This window comes from Hesperophylax consimilis, chromosome 14 (genome assembly GCF_061612785.1).
Source record: "Hesperophylax consimilis isolate HC1 chromosome 14, BYU_Hcon_1.0, whole genome shotgun sequence".
Classification (NCBI taxonomy): Eukaryota; Metazoa; Arthropoda; class Insecta; order Trichoptera; family Limnephilidae; genus Hesperophylax; species Hesperophylax consimilis.
The window spans coordinates 12,966,907-12,987,359 of NC_142849.1; the positions used below are offsets into that span (position 1 = coordinate 12,966,907).

A 20,453-nucleotide genomic window follows, 5' to 3' on the forward strand; every position below is an offset into this window, starting at 1 on the left:
AGGCAGTATTGTTGACTCCCGATTGATTGGTTAATATTCTTTCCAGTACTGCAGGTTAATGGATGGGATGCTCTGTGTGTCCTGACTGTTGTAGGGAGGGTTGGTGTGGAGGGGCAGTTCGAAGGCGCGCCCCTGTATGTAGTTGACATTGCAGTTGTCGCTAATCAGTCGCGCTATTGATGCCTTTTTTATTTCTCTCAGTTGATCTGTGGAAAGTATGCAAGGAACATGATTTGTTTGGGAAGTCTCACAGAATCAAGTGAACCAAATACAACAAAAGTTCAACGCATTTTGCACATCGCTGTGTGCGTCAGAACCGTGGGTAGGTAACACTACATCTAAAAGCCACCTACAATAATGCATATCCCAACTATTCCACCTACTGAGACGCTACAGCGCCATGGAAATGTTCCCGGAGGGACGAGTGCACTCTTTCAGAGCACTTCTCCGCCACTGCTAAGGAAGCTTGTGGCACAGACTACGCCAAATCCTAGAACACCTTCATCACTGCTACAGCTGCCTGGATGGAATACCCCCTGACGCCCGACAGGTGACTATCAAATATCCTCCAAAAATGACTATTTGCATAATTTTTCTCTGTTTTTTATTCCATATTCGTTATTTTCCTTATCTTGTTTATTAGGTACTCTGAAATAAGGAATGTATGTATTGCATTGCACTACTCCTGCATACCTTCTGGAATAATTATAGTTATGATTAAATACTTTTGTCAGTATGAGATGAGATTGTTGGTGACAATGAATGAGCAAGGAGTGTGTACTAAGAAGATGTTCCATTCCGTGTCTGCTCCAGCTGAGAAACAATGTGATGTATTAAAAAAACCCCGCTAACCAGCATTCCCTCCACGAACAGTTAATTAATATTACCTGTGGTGAATGAAAGAGCCACACGCTGTAGAAGAACCTGTCCCCAACCCTGGTGTGGAAGAACTGATCCCTAACGATGCTCTGGAAGGTGGGACCCAGCACGGAGCCGTGCACTCCGCTCTCCAGCATTCCTCCCACAAACAGTTAGTTAATATTACCTGCGGTGAATGAATGAGCCATGTCACCCACGCTGTAGAAGAACCTATCCCCGACCCTGGTGCGGAAGAACTGCTCTCCAACGATGCTCTGGAAGGTGGGCCCAAGCACGGAGCCGTGTACTCCGCTCTCCAGCATTCCCCCCACAAACAGTTAGTTAATATTACCTGCGGTGAATGAATGAGCCCCACGCTGTAGAAGAACCTGTCCACGACCCTGGTGTGGAAGAACTGATCCCCAACGATGCTCTGGAAGGTGGGACCCAGCACGGAGCCGTGCACCCCACTCTCCAGCATTCCTCTCACAAACAGTTAGTTAATATTACCTGCGGTGAATGAATGAGCCATGTCACCCACGCTGTAGAAGAACCTATCCCCGACCCTGGTGCGGAAGAACTGCTCCCCAACGATGCTCTGGAAGGTGGGCCCAAGCACGGAGCCGTGTACTCCGCTCTCCAGCATTCCCCCCACAAACAGTTAGTTAATATTACCTGCGGTGAATGAATGAGCCCCACGCTGTAGAAGAACCTGTCCACGACCCTGGTGTGGAAGAACTGATCCCCAACGATGCTCTGGAAGGTGGGACCCAGCACGGAGCCGTGCACTCCGCTCTCCAGCATTCCTCCCACAAACAGTTAGTTAATATTACCTGCGGTGAATGAATGAGCCATGTCACCCACGCTGTAGAAGAACCTATCCCCGACCCTGGTGCGGAAGAACTGCTCCCCAACGATGCTCTGGAAGGTGGGCCCAAGCACGGAGCCGTGTACTCCGCTCTCCAGCATTCCCCCCACAAACAGTTAGTTAATATTACCTGCGGTGAATGAATGAGCCCCACGCTGTAGAAGAACCTGTCCACGACCCTGGTGTGGAAGAACTGATCCCCAACGATGCTCTGGAAGGTGGGACCCAGCACGGAGCCGTGCACCCCACTCTCCAGCATTCCTCTCACAAACAGTTAGTTAATATTACCTGCGGTGAATGAATGAGCCATGTCACCCACGCTGTAGAAGAACCTATCCCCGACCCTGGTGCGGAAGAACTGCTCCCCAACGATGCTCTGGAAGGTGGGCCCAAGCACGGAGCCGTGTACTCCGCTCTCCAGCATTCCCCCCACAAACAGTTAGTTAATATTACCTGCGGTGAATGAATGAGCCCCACGCTGTAGAAGAACCTGTCCACGACCCTGGTGTGGAAGAACTGATCCCCAACGATGCTCTGGAAGGTGGGACCCAGCACGGAGCCGTGCACCCCACTCTCCAGCATTCCTCTCACAAACAGTTAGTTAATATTACCTGCGGTGAATGAATGAGCCATGTCACCCACGCTGTAGAAGAACCTATCCCCGACCCTGGTGCGGAAGAACTGCTCCCCAACGATGCTCTGGAAGGTGGGCCCAAGCACGGAGCCGTGTACTCCGCTCTCCAGCATTCCCCCCACAAACAGTTAATTAATATTACCTGCGGTGAATGAATGAGCCCCACGCTGTAGAAGAACCTGTCCACGACCCTGGTGTGGAAGAACTGATCCCCAACGATGCTCTGGAAGGTGGGACCCAGCACGGAGCCGTGCACCCCACTCTCCAGCATTCCTCTCACAAACAGTTAGTTAATATTACCTGCGGTGAATGAATGAGCCATGTCACCCACGCTGTAGAAGAACCTATCCCCGACCCTGGTGCGGAAGAACTGCTCTCCAACGATGCTCTGGAAGGTGGGCCCAAGCACGGAGCCGTGTACTCCGCTCTCCAGCATTCCCCCCACAAACAGTTAGTTAATATTACCTGCGGTGAATGAATGAGCCATGTCACCCACGCTGTAGAAGAACCTATCCCCGACCCTGGTGCGGAAGAACTGCTCTCCAACGATGCTCTGGAAGGTGGGCCCAAGCACGGAGCCGTGTACTCCGCTCTCCAGCATTCCCCCCACAAACAGGTCGATGTCATCCACACTCTCGTACACCTGCCTCAGGGAGTTTATTCTCTGAAGGAACGGTATGAATGATTAATTAAATAATAATGATTAACTCAACCTAATTGTTTCCCTTTTTAAAAATACGTATTATAATATCATTGAAGAAGGCGATAATACTAAACATTAAATAGAACAAGACACAGAGAAATAAAAAGATAACGGTCACAACTAGGAATCGAACCTAGGATCTTTTGTCTTACCGGGTAAGGCGTCTTAAATACCTTGAATATTACATATTATAATAATTAAAATTGATATATATTATGTTTACTATAGATACCTCTTGTGATATTTCTTGCGCCAAATCCTCAAAATCATTTGCTCTGTTCAGGCCGCATATTGATCTAGAACAGTGAAATAATTATTATAAATTGTGAGTGATAAATAAAACGCCAAAGTTTTATAATCAAATATCCACTCAAGTGATTGGTTGTACATGTATACATTTAATATATTATTTAATTAATATCATTCCTTTTATCTTCATATATATCTTAATATAATCTTAATACGGAAACATATGAACCTAGATTTCGCCAGCTATCCCACATTTTTAGGTTCTATAAATTTGGCACATTATAACAAGCAACCGCTCAAAACCTTTTTGCATTCTTTCCATAATATGCCAAAAATCGCTCGAGTGGATAAATTCAGTCAGCACGCTTCTACAAGACGAGACGGGAGCAGCTAGGGTAATTCTCCACTTGTCCAACAGTATTCCAACATGTAGCCAACGTTATATTAGTGCACAATCATTTTCTAATTCCTTTTCTTCTTTTCTCAACATCATAATACGAGTTGGCATTTATTTTATTTATTTAACGCCCAGAGGGCTTTTACATGGTTGGTAGTATAATTTTAATTTGACAAATACTTTGAAACATAAAAAATAAGAATAAAATTACATTTGATAAAAGCTATGCAACAAGTCATACAAACACAAGAAACAAAAACAGAAAATTACAGCTATTTGTAGGTTTACATGATGTGTTTAGGAGTATTGTTGAAATAAATGTTTTAAATGATCCACAAAACTTGCCAAGTTGGTATTGAATATGTCAACATCACCCAAGTAATGATTTCCCATGGTGTGAAGTCGTTGTATCGGAGAGTGGGCAGTGTAGTTACGCTTATGTGTGCTGCTGTAGAATATTGTATTTTGTCGTGTTGTTACTGTGGGTGTATGCATGTTTATAAGTTGCAGGAGTTCACAACAGTCGAATTTAGAGTTAAGTATTTTGAATAAGAACGTTAAATCGTTTATTTTACGTCTATCTTCTAATGTATGTATTTTTAGAGTATTTAATAAGAAATTGTATTTTAAGTCTTCGGCAGGGATATTTAATTTAAAATTTATAAAACGTAGAAATTTTTTTTGTATTCGCTCAATGTTATTAATGTGAATTTTATAAGATGGAGACCAAACTACTGAGTTATATTCAATTAGTCTTCTTACTAGAGATACATATAATAGTTTAATGGCTTGTAAAGAATTAAAGTTTTTAGTTGTTCTTAATACGAAGAATAATAAGATAATAATAATAATAACTTAATAATATTAATTTATTTACCTAAATCAGCAATAATTTGATACGGGTTGAGTATAAGTTACTGTTTTATCTGGATATAAAATCAATTTAACAATTTAGCTACGTGTTAGATTCTTGTTTTATATAAACAATAATGTTAAATTCATTATAAATTTGTTTTACAAATATAGGACAGGCAATGTTTACGATAGAATTGCACGTAAAGCTAAATTTCACAAATTATTGAAACCCGACAGTTTCTTACTTTATCCGTTGACCTTCGTGACAGATTGGTAAACTATGTATATACTTATTGACCCACAGCAATGTTTTAACCTTCGGCATGCCAAGATGTAAAACAAAACTTTGGGTGTCATGAGGGGTGACTCTGTGACCCATTGCATTTTATCATTATTTTTCTTAAATTCGTAAATTTTATTGCGAATCATTCTTATGGCTTACACATTTACATCCTTACCAAAAAACGTCTTGTAAATATTATGCGGCGCGTAAGGTCAGAATGGTGAAAACTTCACTTATTACCATGGCGTTTGTTTGGTTAAAATGGGCGCAAGGCCGACTTTACCACACAAAAGTTAAACAGGCCTCTAAGAATCTAATTAGTAAGACAGTTAATGTGTTATCATGAAATAATTATCATAATATAGTTAATTAAAAAAAAACCTATTCATTTATCAACGAATGCGGCTTCCAGCCGCGACGGCTTGGGTTGTGCTGAATTACAACTGTTCGGTACTTTGGAACCTGCTGATAGTCAGCCCGCGGCACGTAATGTTCTTATATCCTCAGGCAGCTTTGGTAACTTTACCCAAACCTTACCCAAAAGTTACTGTGCGTGTAGATTATTCTGCAGTCTTATTTGCGGCACGGTAAGATACCTAAATATTTGAAAAATATATTTTTCTGTTTTAATCTAAATTTAGTTTTATTAGTGTTTTTTTTTGTTTGTGATTATGTGTTTATAGGTTTTGTAGAAATTCCAAAACCATAATGCCTATTTTTAATTTAAATAGTGTGAGTGCCTTTTTGTGTTATTTTATATAATCACTACTAACTGAAGTGTACCCGGCATTATGAATGGTTTGGGGTTAAGTTTTGAGGTTGTTAATTCTAGGGTACCTGTCGATGGGGTGTATTTCATTGTTTTAAGTGGAAATATTATTATAATGTATGTTTCACTTGATCGTGCCTTGTCTTCCTCGGGCCTCCTCGACCTCTTCAGCCGTTCACTTCCAAGTAATACATTATCCCCACACATCTTTCTTCGTTCATCACGTACGTCTCATTTTACCACAAATAATTATATGATTTGTGTCTTTACTACTGTTCACTTCATGTAATACCATGAAATTCAATATATTTATAGATTATTGATATATACTTGGAGAATATTAATATTAAAGATTTTGAGTACCCCCGATGGCAACGGAAAGGTTAAAAGAGTGCGTGCCCCACATTCTTTTTTGAAGTTGTTTTATATAAACAATATTATAGTTATTATCTATATTAGAGTCTGTTATAGTACCTATAAGTGTTGTAGGAGGCCAGGCCGTGATCCCGCCCCCTCTGGATGTCGAAGGCCACCAGATCCAGCCCCCAGCTGCCCCGCGCCTTGAACAGCAGGTTGGACAGCTCCGGCGTAAAGGAGGTGTCGTGCGCCTTGGCGGGCTGTGCCACGGCTCCGCGCACCACGCCATCCACAGCGCCGGGAAAGTGCTGCAGAATGCAGGGTCGGAGGTACTGGTCACTCAGTCTGCACAAATACATTGGGTTGTGGGACGTGCAAGGAAGGAAGCTATCTAACCAGATTCTTCTTCATCCTTCTACTGGGGCACCAACTTCTTGGATGTGAATTTCAATGTTCTGTCATTTGACACTCTTTGCATATGACTAGCCAACCCATTGTGGTATTTGGAACTTGAACTAGAATTTTTGGTTTAATGCTAAATTAGATTCTCGAGTTCATGGTTAATTTTTATTAATTATTTTGTTCTATTTACTACTGGCCAGTTGTTTTGCAGAACTTCAAATGTAACAGTGTCATCAAATGCCACTCAGCGCCATTTTGTTTTTAAATAGTAATAATCTCACAAGCAACAACATGATAGTTGTTTTCTTCTGCTGATCACAATTTGTTCAAAAGCTGAAACAGACTTCGAATCGGCATTTAACGGGATCCTTTCAACTGTCAAAATAACAAAACGGCACTGGATGGCCATTCCTTGACAATTTTACGTTTGTTTTGAATTTCTGCAAAACAACTGGGCCTAACCGGTCTAAAAGTATTATGATCAAAGACAAAGACTGACAAAAGAATTATTTGGGATAGTCACCAAGTCTTGTTCGTAATCGTTTTTAAAAACTGATTTAATACTTTTTGATTGATGTAAGTATTGGGATTCGATCTGCTTTCTTTATCCATTGGTATCGTAATCTCTAAAATCAATAATAATGTGCTAAAGTGATATACCCAAAACCTGGCAGGGTTCCAATAACTGGCACGGCATCAATATGCCTCCATGTTACAATATATTAAAATACTATTTTAAAGCGACACACCACGTCATGTAACATTTGGAATCGGACCACTAACAATAACACTCCCTATGTAGATGGCGATAAGGTTTAAAATCCCGCTTAATACCAGAGCCGCCTGTTTTGATTTATGCAAGAAAGAAACATCGCCAAAAAGTGTGTTTTTATTAAGTATTTCTTCTATGTATTTTGTTATTTCGCTAGCCTATGCTAGAAATAGTATAGTTTATAGTTTATAGTATATAGTATAGTATAGTTTCTTCAATGGACTTTAGTAGCTTTTTAAATAATCAATGAAGTTATTATTTTTCTTTAAAGTGCCAGGACTGACAGGTATTGGTTACCATATCGTTTATGTAAGTTCAATACGACATATGAGCCAATATTAGTATTTTCAGTTGAACTGCGCAACCAACATTGATTGGTGTTTTCATATATTGAAATTGACTATTAGACTGATTGTACTCGATTAATGCCAATACCGCGAATGAACCATCCTCAGTACATAAAAAAGCATGAGAGCATATATCCCTACATAGTTTTTGTCCCTTGTGAACATTTTTACAAATGTTTCTTACACGGTATTGTCTCTAAACCGATGCAATTATTATGTATAATACATATAATGAATCAGCATGTTACTTTATTTCAAATGGCTCCTGACTGCCTTCAGGAATGATGACAACATCTCCTGGCACCATGGTGTGGAAGGACCTGAAGGCTCCGGCCGCAAAGGAGTTGATGACCCCGGCATTTATGTTCTCATTGTAGTCGTAGGAGAAGAATCCAGTGGGGGAAATGTTGAATTGCTGCGTGTAGCTTTTACCTGGATAAAACAGAAAACAATACATCTCATGAATCAACTCCGATTGGAGAACTTTATCTGGCAGAGTCTTGAAGGGCAACTATAAATCTACGATCGTGTTGATGGTATTGATTGATTGATTGTGTGAAGTATTACACACCCATCAGCAGTGGTAGCCACTCGTGGTAGGTGATGTGCTGCACCTGCGCTACGAGGAGTCTCCGGGCCTCTTGGTAGAGCCTCTCGTCCTCCCAGTGCGGATTGAGCGCGCCCAGAGCCCGGGCCAGTCGGTTGTGTTCCCTGGCTAAGACTGTCTGCAGCGCTGCCAGGCCGGGGGTCTGGTTGGAACGGGTGTCACCTGGAAGGATCGGAAGTAAATTGATTAAATATGTGAAATGTATGCTAGTGTCAAAGTCAATGAGGACATAGATCATAGCATTCCGTCCATGTCTTTAACAAACCCAGTTTAAAGTGCTTGAGATCATACCCAGTACATACTCCGTAGTATAAGAATACTGTTCAATGCAATTACACACATCAGAGCTGTCTTTGGCATAAACTGAACATTTCCTTGAATCACGCTTATCGTACGGTATTGTAGCGTAACAGAAATGGCGGAGGGATAATTGAGTAACAACTTAGGTACTTTTTCACGACACTTCCCCGCTACTGCATCGTGATATGGGGAAGTGCATGGCACATACTACACTAATCCAAAACTATTATTCTTAATACTATAGTTTCGTGGCTGTATATTCTTTTGATGGCCCTCTTAAAACTTTCAAATTAAATATAATTTTGGTTTGTATTTGTAGTAACACTACTTATGGGCGCATTTTTGTGTTTCATCCCTTTCGATCGATTGAGGAATAGGTGAAATAGTAGGATCTTCTATTTGGTAGATGGGGGAAGAGGTGATCAACTTAATATTTCTATAATTTTGTAATTTAGTTTCCACGTACCCACCTGTCATAAAGCAGGGGCATAGTCCTTGCGAGGTGTCACAGATCTTGCTGGAGTCGGGGGTCTGCGGCAGTTGCCCGGTAGCCGTCAGCCTCAGCAAGCCCCCTTGGTACTCCCGCAGCTGGCTGGCGAGGGCCTCGTTGAATCCGTACACCGGAGAACAGTCGATGAATGAGGACACGGAGTTTAGCTGGAGTAGTTGGGTTAGGTTAGGATTGATGCAAGGTATAGAGGTTTTGATGCAGATTGAATCCTCGATAAAATATAACTATGGTTTAAACCTTCCTTCCCAGGGACTGGGTCTTGAACTGTTGTGACTTTTAAAATGCCTTTTTTTGGTTTCAATGAGGATTAGACTTTTCTTCCCAGAGACTGGAGACAATCGCGGTAACAACCTCGCCAAATACCGATCGGGTAGGACCGACTTTTATTTTGTTTATTAACTGCTGTTATGTTATCCGATTTCAGAGAAATGCGAATATTTTCGCGTGTGTGTATGTGACTGTTACCAAAAGTTGACAGAATGCATTGTCATCGACAATGAATCTATCCGAGGAGTTTCAGCTTGGTTGGATGTCAAGCATTGGGTTGATTTCGGCTTCCAAGATTTGCATTAATTCATTATCGAAAACAAAAGTGAATTTCAAATAGATAGTTGTGTGAAATTACAGTACTGAAATTGTACAAAATTATTATCTATAATAAATGTCTACATCTTACCTGTTCTGCGGGCCCCAGAGTGTTTTGTCCATTGGGTGAGGTAAGGGATCTCACAAAGTTGAGGTACCGGACTCCATGCTTTGAGTAGAACATGTCGCAGGGGCTGATCTCAATGGGGGCACAGGCCGAGTGCAGCTTGTTGCCCCACAGCTTGCTGGTGCCATCGGTCGAGCAGCATTGGATGCCTCCACCAGACCCTGAAAATCATTTCAATTAAAACATGTTATTCATGGCCGGACCTGAGCCAAACGTCGCTTGGCGTTAGTAAAAACTAGAACCGGCCCAATTGGAGCAGTCCGCTTCAGGCGTCGACTTGCTAAGGCGCCAACGAGCCAAGTAATACCTAATATCTACAGTTTGAAGTTTTTACTGGCGCCACGCGCCGTTTGGCTCTAGGACGACCCTGATAAAAATATGTAAATGGCGCTGTTTTAGGTGTTAGATATTATCAGCGCCTTAACTCCTTGGCGCCTTGGCAAGTCGGCACCTTGAGCGAACTGCTCCACTTGCACCAGCACAGGGCCGGCCCTGATGTTATTATACCCAAGACATAAATCTAAAACCGACCACTAACAACTGTATTGAACATTGATAAAATAAGCATAGACCATCTGGTTCGTGAATCATTTGATTCGTAACAATTGACGATTTAGGTAACTGGTAAGTGAGTGGAAAACTGACTTAAGAGGGAAGGAGGGAGCTAGCAGAACTATTAACAGGACACATCCACTTCAGGAGACACATGCAGCAATAAGGAAGTTGAGTAAAAAATATTTTGACTTATAAAAAATATGTTCATGTAGATCAAAAAATATCGATTCTAAATATATAAATATATTTCTATATTATTATTCTTAGAATTAGTTAAACGTTCTTGAAAAAGCATTCAATAGCAATAGACTGTATACGCTCCACGATTGGTCGAAAGAATTCTGACGTCACATGTGTCGTGACTTGTACGTACAACGGATCACCTATGGTGCATCTCTTTCTATTACATGAGAGATGGTCGGTTTAGATGAGAGAGGTGTATAGTAAGGTGGAGCGGTCTAGTATGGAGATTTTTTTTTTCGTAATATAGAATTCGACATACGAAGGATTGGTGCTCCGTTATGTACTTATCTTAAATAAAAAATATAAAAAAAATATTTATTTATAATTACGACATCGCCACAACTTTGAATTTTTGATAAAAAACACTGAAAACACCAATAATGTTCTCCCGATTCTTAGAAATGCTTATAATTATGTTAAAAAAAATGAGTGTTTATTTATTACCTATGATATAATTACATTATTATTTTATAGTAAAATTATAAAGTAGGACTGTAGGAACAGTTAAACTATTCCCACACAGCAACGAATCCTTCTACCCCAAACGCGTATCAAACAGAGTGAAGTGTATCGCGTATCATCTTGGCGAAGTTTCCGATCCGCTAGACATTATCTAGTAGATCGGGGTACTGACGCTATTCCTTCTTGTAGTTTAAACTTTAGACTCTCAAAAAAAATGTGCTTCGTCTTCAATTCCTCAAGAAATAATGCAAAGTGAAGCACAACCAAATAATTCTCACCATGAGGTGAAAGACTTCCCTGTTGTGGCCACAACACTAGACAGATATTGTATTTCAGATCGAGCAGGAGCTGCAATTGTTTTCGCTGTATTACAAGATGTTGGCTAAATTTCACAGAACGATACATCTCGCGTTGTGGATAGGAGTAAAATTCGTCGAGCTCGAATGGAGAAAAGAACTGCCCTTACTAGTAAGCCGTTAGTAATCGATTCCAATCAATTTGGTTTATACTTCGACGGACGGAAGGACAAAACTTTAAGCATGGAGGACAACCGGCGAAAAATAATAACTGAAGAACATGTTAGTTTAGTAAAAGAACCAGGTAGCGAGTACATGGGACATATTTCATTAAAAACCGGAAAATCTGAAGCAATAAGTAATAGAATTATTTCATTACTGTCTTCGAAAGATATTGCTTTGGAAAAAATTGTTGCAATTGGATGCGACGGAACTGCAGTTAATACGGGGTATAAAGGAGGTGTTATTCGGCACCTTAAATCACATCTCAAACGGCCTTTACAGTGGATTGTCTCTCAATTACAAGCAAACGAACTCATTTTGCTACATCTCTTTGAGAACATCGACGGAACCACGACTGGACCGCAAAGTTTCACTGGAATTATTGGTAAATCTTTAAATAAGTGTGAACAACTTCCTGTCGTGAAATTTAAAATCATTCAATGTTCATTACCAAGTATCAAATACACAGGATTTAAGTACAGATCAGCTGTATCTACTGAAAATGTGTAAAACTATTGAAATGAAAATTTATCAAAAACAAATCCCGGTAAAATTGTACAATCCAGGTGGCTCACTACAGCGAATCGGATTCTTCGGCTTTACATTTCTACCCTAAAACCATACAAAAATATGGTAACTTTAACGACATTTGTATTAACAGTTTACGCACTTATGTGGTTCAACATTAAGACCAAACCATTATGTCTTTCCGGTGCAAGGCATTTACACGAAACAATAGTGCTATCACGGTATTTGCCCAGTGATTTAAAAGATATTATTGATCCAGTAATCCAGCGTAATGGCTTTTTTGGGCATCACGAAAATATATTGTTAGCCATGTTAAACGACAACCGAAAATACGTAAGAGAGTTGGCGTTGAGAAGAATATTGAAAGCTCGGCAAATGAAAATGCAATCAGATTTTATTCGTACCTTCAAAGTGCCTATTTGGTGCCTTTCAAATTCGTGTTATAAAGTGGGAAAATATAACCGAGCCGCCACTAACCAAATTTGTAAGTGACGAGACAATTTTACAAGCCATTACCGATCACACAATAATTGAGGATGTCATACTACCAATGATAAAGAATTATTCTTGCCACACTTACAAGCTACAGAGAGATGTGTGAAAATTGTAACAGAAGCCTCAGCCGTTGTGTGTGGACCCTTGAGGCGAGATGGATTAATAAAAACAAGGTTAGAGTCACGACACCTTATGCCTATTTTTAACACCAAAATGCAGTACCGTTCATAATAACTTTTGTAATTTTCAAGTTTTTCAGTGCGGTAAATAATATATGTACATCTTTTATTTCCACTATTTGTTCCATTCTAACAATCTACGAATGTATTGTCTGTAAAATAAATGGTAAAATACAAATTTTATGTGTATTTTATTTTGCGTACATGAGTTATAAATACTTAGGTAAAATCGTGAAAATGATAAAATATAAAGCTTTGGCGATGTCCGGGTATTGTGAATATATTTTTTTAATTATTTTTGTTGTAATTGTTAATATATGGAGCATCTTTCCCAACTATGTCGATTTCGAATTTCTCAAAAAAAAAATTCACTCCACCTTAGGTATAGGCCAAAGGTTTATTTGGGTTTGTCAAATATATGTACGTATTTGTTGTTATTATTATATGAAATGGATTTCTAAAGATACATATTCGTATAGTGCTTTATAATAATATGTTGTTTATTGCATAACTTAGAAGTTTTTATTATTATACATGTCACATAGCATGTGATACACTTCAGGCCGCCGGCCGCCCAGAAAAGTCTCACAGTGAACTGGGCTGTAAACCGTTATTTTACTATTGGTCTTTACTTTTCTGCGCGGTGGTCCTGAATTCGCGCGGGGAACGTCAACAAGTAGCGACGGCAATACCGTACAAGTACCGTACCGGGCGGGAAAAGCAAATATTCTAACTTAAAATATTAATTTAACTATGAAATCTTAATCAATTTTTTTTTTAATAACATCAATTCTAATAGACGGTTAACTTTGGTAAAAAAATTACCGGAATTCCTTGTTGAAGAATTACAAATTTTTCCATACAAAATGCTTATGCGACGTGGTTTTCACAGTTCGAATGACGTCACACCACACCCCGCCTCTTACCGCTCGGATTCCGCTCGTTTTGGCGGGCTTGATAAAATTTAAACTTTGAGAATTAATTTAATTATGAAAACAAACTTTAAAAAAAAAAAAAAAACAGTATTTAAGTTTGAATGCGAACATCGATAAAAAAAAAAAAAAAATGGACTCAACTTCCTTATTGGGAGTGGAAAGTACAAATTGCTGTAAGTATTGTGAAGAGGATGAAGCAACACTGATTCATTGAAGGCACCTCTGTTTCGTATTGATGGAGAGAGGATATCTGGAGAGTTCTGTTGTGGAACCAGGAGATATTGCCCAGTACGCAATTAAATTCCTGGTGAACTTCAGTCACGGACTGTTTAAGGAATACTGTGTAACGTAGACGAAAGTATAATGACCTGTGCAGGGCCAGTCATGTGCAGGGGTAATTTTAGGAGTCCGCTCCGGGGGCGCCGACTTGGCAAGGCGCAAACGAGCCAAGACGTTGTTGATGACCTAACACAGCGCTCTTGAAGGTTTTACTAGCGGCAGGCTCAAGGCCGGCCCTGGACCTATGGCTTCTTTCGGAAAATCTTGTGATCTTTGATCAGGGTTCATTGCGCATCAAGCACATCAATGCACATCATCAAGTGCACATCTTGGTTATGCAGACCGCCTCGCAATCATCAAATATCCTGATTTCGGCTGTGGGTCTGTCTGTGATTGATTATAACTCTGATCCAATGAATTGAATTGTTTTGAATTTGAGTGTCACAATTAAATTGGAACTGATTGTGTCAAGAATTCAGAAAAGTGATGAAGTACCCACCTCTAATTTTTTATATTTTTGTCAATATTTTTATGTAACGCAGAATTTTTCACGGCTCTGCGCAAATCAATATTTATAAAGAATCCTGATACAATGTCAGCGTTGATAAGTTAGTGGTGTATTGTGTATTTACCATGCTGCTCCATGACTCTCATGGACATATCGTGCGCGATGACCTGCCCCCAGTAGACGGCCATGGCGCTGATTGTAGCGCTGGAGGTGGGCGGCCCCACCATCAGCGTGGAGGACAGAAGACGCGCCGATGGCAGCGGCCGCCCACTCTTGGACACCGGCATCGAATACAGTCCTACGGTCGGAAAAATACAAAAGATTTAAACAGTTGTTAATTTCTTGACATATCACTTCTAATATTGACCGTAGCGTGAAGGCCAGTCTACTGACAATCGATTGTTCATGCATTAGGTAAGAGGGTAATTCCAAAAGTAAGATCGTCTGTTTTTTTTTTAAATACAAAGCATTTAAAAAATATATATTTTTGCATTCTTTTAAAGCTTGAACAATTATCTATTGTTGTGTAGCGTCGAGAAAAATCTACATTAAATAATTAATAATAAACTGCTCGACCTACTTAGTACCTACTCCCGAATTATGTACCTGCAATCCAAATCGCATCGTAAACAAAGCAACCAACGTACTGCAAGTACCTACTTGTCTACCAGGTGACAATACGTCACGGGCCGTCTTACACAGTACGAGAACTCGCCAGAAGGAACGAGTCTGCCGCCTATGCATAATTGCCACGCCGTCGAAAGTTCGCGAAAGATCCAGATCGAGCGAGTGGCCTCGATTTAGTTGCCGTTTAACTACCTGCTGTCGCCACCGGCCGAACAATATAAATAGGCCCGACGCAGCGAGCATATTATTAGTGTTCAGTAATTACTATCGTCGGCTGCACCTACTTACGAGTACTACGGCCTAGTTTCGCGAGCATTCATAGTATTTGTGCATAATAAACGTGAAATATTGTGATTGTAAAATCAGCTGACAACTTATCAATAAACGCTATACCTGAGTGAGAGATCTTTTCATTTATACACCACGATAACCACAGTTGTACAAAATTATCATTTCGGTAGATGAGTTTTTGTAATTTTCCATTTTTGTATACCCATGTCATTTGACGCGCGTTTCTGGTCTCCTGTTAGCATCCGATGGACCCATCTTAAGTACACCTCCAGAAAATGTCGAAAAATTGAAAATATGACAGGTAAAAGATGAGAAAAAACAATATTAAAAAAATAATAATTTCTTTGTATTTTTAAAACACATGAGACCTTTTTGGATTACCTCGTATATTGTGAGTGCTTCATTCCCTTCCAACTGTTTGTTGCTCCTGTTGTCCGCAATACGTGAAACATGCGTGTAACATAATTTACGCGAACCCATCGACAACTTGTACAATTTGTGGTCGAAAATTCAAGCATTTTCAAGTTCTAGACACAATATTACAAACTAAAAGATATGACAATAATTGTTGGTACCTACTGACCTAAATAATAAATAATATTATTATTTTTTTTTTATGTGACACATCACAAGTGCGCCCCTGTCAGTACAGTGCAATGGTGATTGGTATATATGTGGTGTAAAGACAGTGGGACTATATCGCCACCGGGTTGGGCAGTGTTGTGAGGTGGGTCAAGGCTGTAAGAAGTGATTTATTAATGCGGGTCTTGAAGAGGCCCGAAGGAGGAAAACACCTGAAAAAAGCGCATTAACATAACTTAAAATTTTTATATCAAAATACCAATGTAAAAATGTATCTATTAACTCCCACCTATGGATTGTAAGTTCCTTTCGTCCTACAATGAGTTTTGTAACTCATCGGGATTGCTCTAGCAAGAAATAAAAATAATAAAAAATAAATTAAAAAAAAATACGCCACTAAAAACGTACCCATGTAAAACAATAAATTTATTTCTATGAACTTAGAACACCGGTCAATCAAAAAATACTATCGTGGAATTTGGTTAGTATCTGTAAGAAATTACTAAAAAATATTATTATTTATATTGTTGTTTTCCTGAGGATTGAAACTTCCTCCCCAGGGGAGGAAGTTAACTCGTGTGAACTTTTAAAATGTCTTTAACAAATTTTTTTGGTATGACTGCCGATTGAACTTTCCTCCCCAGGAACTGGTGTCAGCTGCACTAACAACTGAACCGATTCCAGATTGAGTAGGACCGATATTTATTTAGTATATTAACTGATATGTAGGTACGCGGGCATATGTCCGCGTGTGTATGCGTGATTGCTAAAATATATATACAATGCATTTTCATCGACAAAATGTCGACACGTCGATTAATTTGTGATTTGTTAATTTCAAAATGTGCTCATTTCCACTTCATACATACATTCATTCAAGAAAACAAAAGTGATATTCAATAGAAAAAAATAGTTACCATCAGCATAGTTATGGTCCGCAATTCGCGTGAAGGCCTGCGAGGCGGCACCCCAGTGTGGGCGCGCCAGGTTATTGCAGGCCCCGTCCAGCGGCGCGCCCGCGCCCCCGCGGCGCCCCCCGGCCCCCGCGCACAGGGGCAGGCGGCGCCCCGGCGCCCCCCTGAAGGCCCGAGACTGCAGGAAGGCTGTAAACGTGTTGGGCGTCATGCGACCGCTGGAAACATACAACTTGGAAAATTACAATAAAAGGACAAATTTAATTAAATTTGGAGATTAAAAGGAGATTTTCAAATATTGTCAGGTTATTCGTAACCCGGGAATGTTTGTCTTTAAAAAAAAAAAAATTAAGCCTCATAATATACCCCAATGGGATATTTTTACAAAACACCGTTAAAAATGTATGGAAGATTTTAAGTTTATTTGTAAAAAAAATTTGTGTTAAAATGTATAATTTTAATAATTTGATGCATTATTGATAATTTTAAAAACGATCTAAAATCGCACATTTACGAAATGATTCCAACTGGCTACAACGTCATTATGGTCACTGGCTGGTTAGAAGGTTGTCACCAACGTTGACCGGAGTTACGTCAACACCGCTATATTCACGAATGTAAAACGAACACGTTGTTTTGTCGGCAAATCGAAAATGGTACATTTTAAATCGTCATAAAATAAAATGAAAATAACACTCTCATCCACTTTCATAATATTTAAAAAAAAAAATTTTTTAGCTAGTAAAAAAAAAATGAACACATATCGAAAATGGTACATTTTAAATCGTCATAAAAATAAAATGAAAATAACATTCTCATAATTCACTTTCATAATATTTTTCTAAATTTTTTTCTCTGCTTATACATGGAGAATAACGAGTATTGCCAATTTATTAAGAATCTCCAATTATTAGTAATCCGGTTAGAAAGGGGATTGCAGGCCGTTTCCTGATAACCTTTTAGTAAATTCTTAATATACGGGAAAACGTGTTCATGCACCTGCATTTGCCTTGATAACATATAATGCGAAAATATTAGGATTTTGATGTAGGTACACATGTTCCGACATCGTCATAATATATTCGTATTTTACTGTAAGTTTATTGGGAAGCCATCATTTAATCCTTTAACCGGATTACCAATAAATTGAATAGATTTAAAAAAAAATGCAGTACACATTTTTCTTCTGCGATCAGATATAACCGGAACGGGGAACGTAAGAGGTGTAGGGTTTTCGACTAGCAAGTTGGAGGTCGCGGGTTCAAATCCCGGCGTACGCAAGTAAATTTTATTTGATTAACTTGTGTAATTTCCCAAATTACTAATTTAAAATAATATATATTATATTTGCGGCACGTTCCAGAGTGGAAGATACTCTTAGTATTGCCCTGGCGTAAGACCACCATTCAGAATTCAAACATTGTTTGAATTGTTGATCGGAATAGCCAGGTACTTCCTCACCGTCCTCTTCCCATCTCCTTCCCCTCCCCACTACCTTCAGTCTCACAAAATACCCCAATGGGGTATGCCATAACCTCACTGGCTCCAGACGGTTGGGAGCAGTATGAACTTGTCTCTCTTAACCTTACCAAGACGATTTCTTGTTCTGCATGATCCTCGCGCCGAGCAGGTTGGCCCTGGAGGCAGCCGCCTGCGCTCTGGTGTCGGGGCTGAGCTGCGCGCTGAAGAAGTGGCGCATGGCGAGTGAGGGAAACGCTTCTCCGGGTACATTCTCGGTTGCTTCCATGGCCTTGGCCAGTCGCTGGCCACGCTGCACGTACACGAATGCGTCAGCCTGCGTCACCAGTGGGGGTAAGTTCACTGCAAATATGCATAACGATAAGGAGTTATCCCATCGATATAATAACATTTGGTAGATGACTCTTCACTGAGAAAAATGGGACTGCTGGCCTATAACGAATAAATTGAAAGAGTTCCCAACAAAGTATCAGTCAAAAGCGAATGTTGTATGAGGACGACGAATCACGTGTTTATATTGCCGCATTACATCATGATTTTTAAAGGAAAAGACGTGTAAAAGGAAAGGAGAAGACACGTGTTCTCGATATATTCTGAATGACTAATATTTTATCAGGAAGTTGGCATGTTGTCACTTTTTAACAGGATCATTTTTCTCCTTGTACCTACCACTTTTGACTGTTTAATTAAATCATGATAATATTTTTGAACCTTTTTGAAATTTTACACGGATAAAACTTACTCATGTAAATAAAATATTGCTAATATATTAAGAATCTGATCAAATGATTCGTATTTTTAAACCTTGTCCTTTAACAAGTGAATTTCCTAAAAAAACTGTTGGTAAAACACGATTTTGTTATTAGGATATCGGAACACGTGTTCATAAATATTCAAATATTGTAACATTTCGTCATTATATTTATTACGAAAAGGACACATTTTCTTCCATCACGTTTTCTGATATGTTCTGAATGGACTAATATTTTATTAGGAAATGTATTGCAATCACGTTTTTAACAGGATTTTAATAATTCAGCCATACTCATTTTTCTCCGTATATGCAGCTGTTAAGCAGTACGATACACAGATGGTTGTTAGTCAGTTTGAAGCATGTTTTATTAGAAACTGTGTTATGTATATTAGTGGGCCCAGAAGGTATATGACACCATCTTCCATTTTATTAATTTTACAGGAAACCAGAATTATTTTGTTGTAAAAGTATTTTTGGATTATATTGACAATTTTTTTATTATTACTTACTAGCTGTACCCCGCCACGTATTGCAGTGGCTCAGTCTGTCTGTGAAGATAGATGAACAATAGCACTTGTTGCTTTTAAAGTTTTTACTTTTCGCAGGTGACATCTATAAAATACAAGTAGGTATATACAAACACACGCGTATTTTAATGCAGCGTTGTGTCAAAATTAAGAAGAAGTGAAGAATTTTTGGAGATCTAAGATTTTAGAAAAAGAAGATCATATATTTAGAAAAGATCAAAGAAAATATACGTTTTTATTTATACAGACTATTTTATACCCCGCCCGCGTTTCTGTGGCTCCAATGGTTTTTTTTAACAAAAGGCATGTCATAATTTCATAACAAAAGGTATGTCATAATTTCATAACAAAAGGTATGTCATAATTTCATAACAAAAGGTATGTCATAATTTCATAACAAAAGGAATGTCATAATTTCATAACAAAAGGTATGTCCTAATTTCATAACAAAAGTTATGTCATAATTTCATAACAAAAGGTATGTCATAATTTCATAACAAAAGGTATGTCATAATTTCATAACAAAAGGTATGTCATAATTTCATAACAAAAGGTATGTCATAATTTCATAACAAAAGGTATTTCATAATTTCATAACAAAAGGTATGTCATAATTTCATAACAAAAGGCATGTCATAATTTCATAACAAAAGGTATGTCATAATTTCATAACAAAAGGTATGTCATAATTTCAAAGCATTCGGTAAAGAACATTCGGAGATTTAAGATTTTGAACCAACGAACATTTACATTTCAATTTATATAGATTGTTTCCTCAAAGAGTATAAACACAATGACAGAAAAAAAAACATTTATTTAACTTTTCCAATATTTTTTTAAGAGACACGGTGTTGTCTGCACCTCAACATAGGGGACACGATGTTGTCTTCACCTCAACATAGGGCACATGGTGTTGTATTCACCTCAACATAGGGGAAATGGTGTTGTCTTCA

The 20,453-nt window shown here is 39.0% G+C and overlaps 1 protein-coding gene across 1 annotated transcript; it reads right to left on the reverse strand.

The window, feature by feature from the left end:
• Positions 1 to 2: 2 nt before the first annotated feature.
• Positions 3 to 18,965, reverse strand: LOC149417913 (peroxidase-like). Its single transcript, XM_089639863.1, has 12 exons — positions 18,962 to 18,965; positions 18,330 to 18,561; positions 16,744 to 16,958; positions 14,451 to 14,624; positions 9,589 to 9,785; positions 8,872 to 9,058; positions 8,066 to 8,263; positions 7,743 to 7,926; positions 6,091 to 6,318; positions 3,296 to 3,359; positions 2,826 to 3,024; positions 3 to 206 (listed from the first exon to the last, which is right to left on the reverse strand). The coding sequence occupies exons 1-12, from the start codon at positions 18,963 to 18,965 to the stop codon at positions 31 to 33; spliced, it is 2,058 nt and encodes a 685-aa protein (XP_089495989.1). The 3' UTR covers positions 3 to 30.
• Positions 18,966 to 20,453: the final 1,488 nt, after the last annotated feature.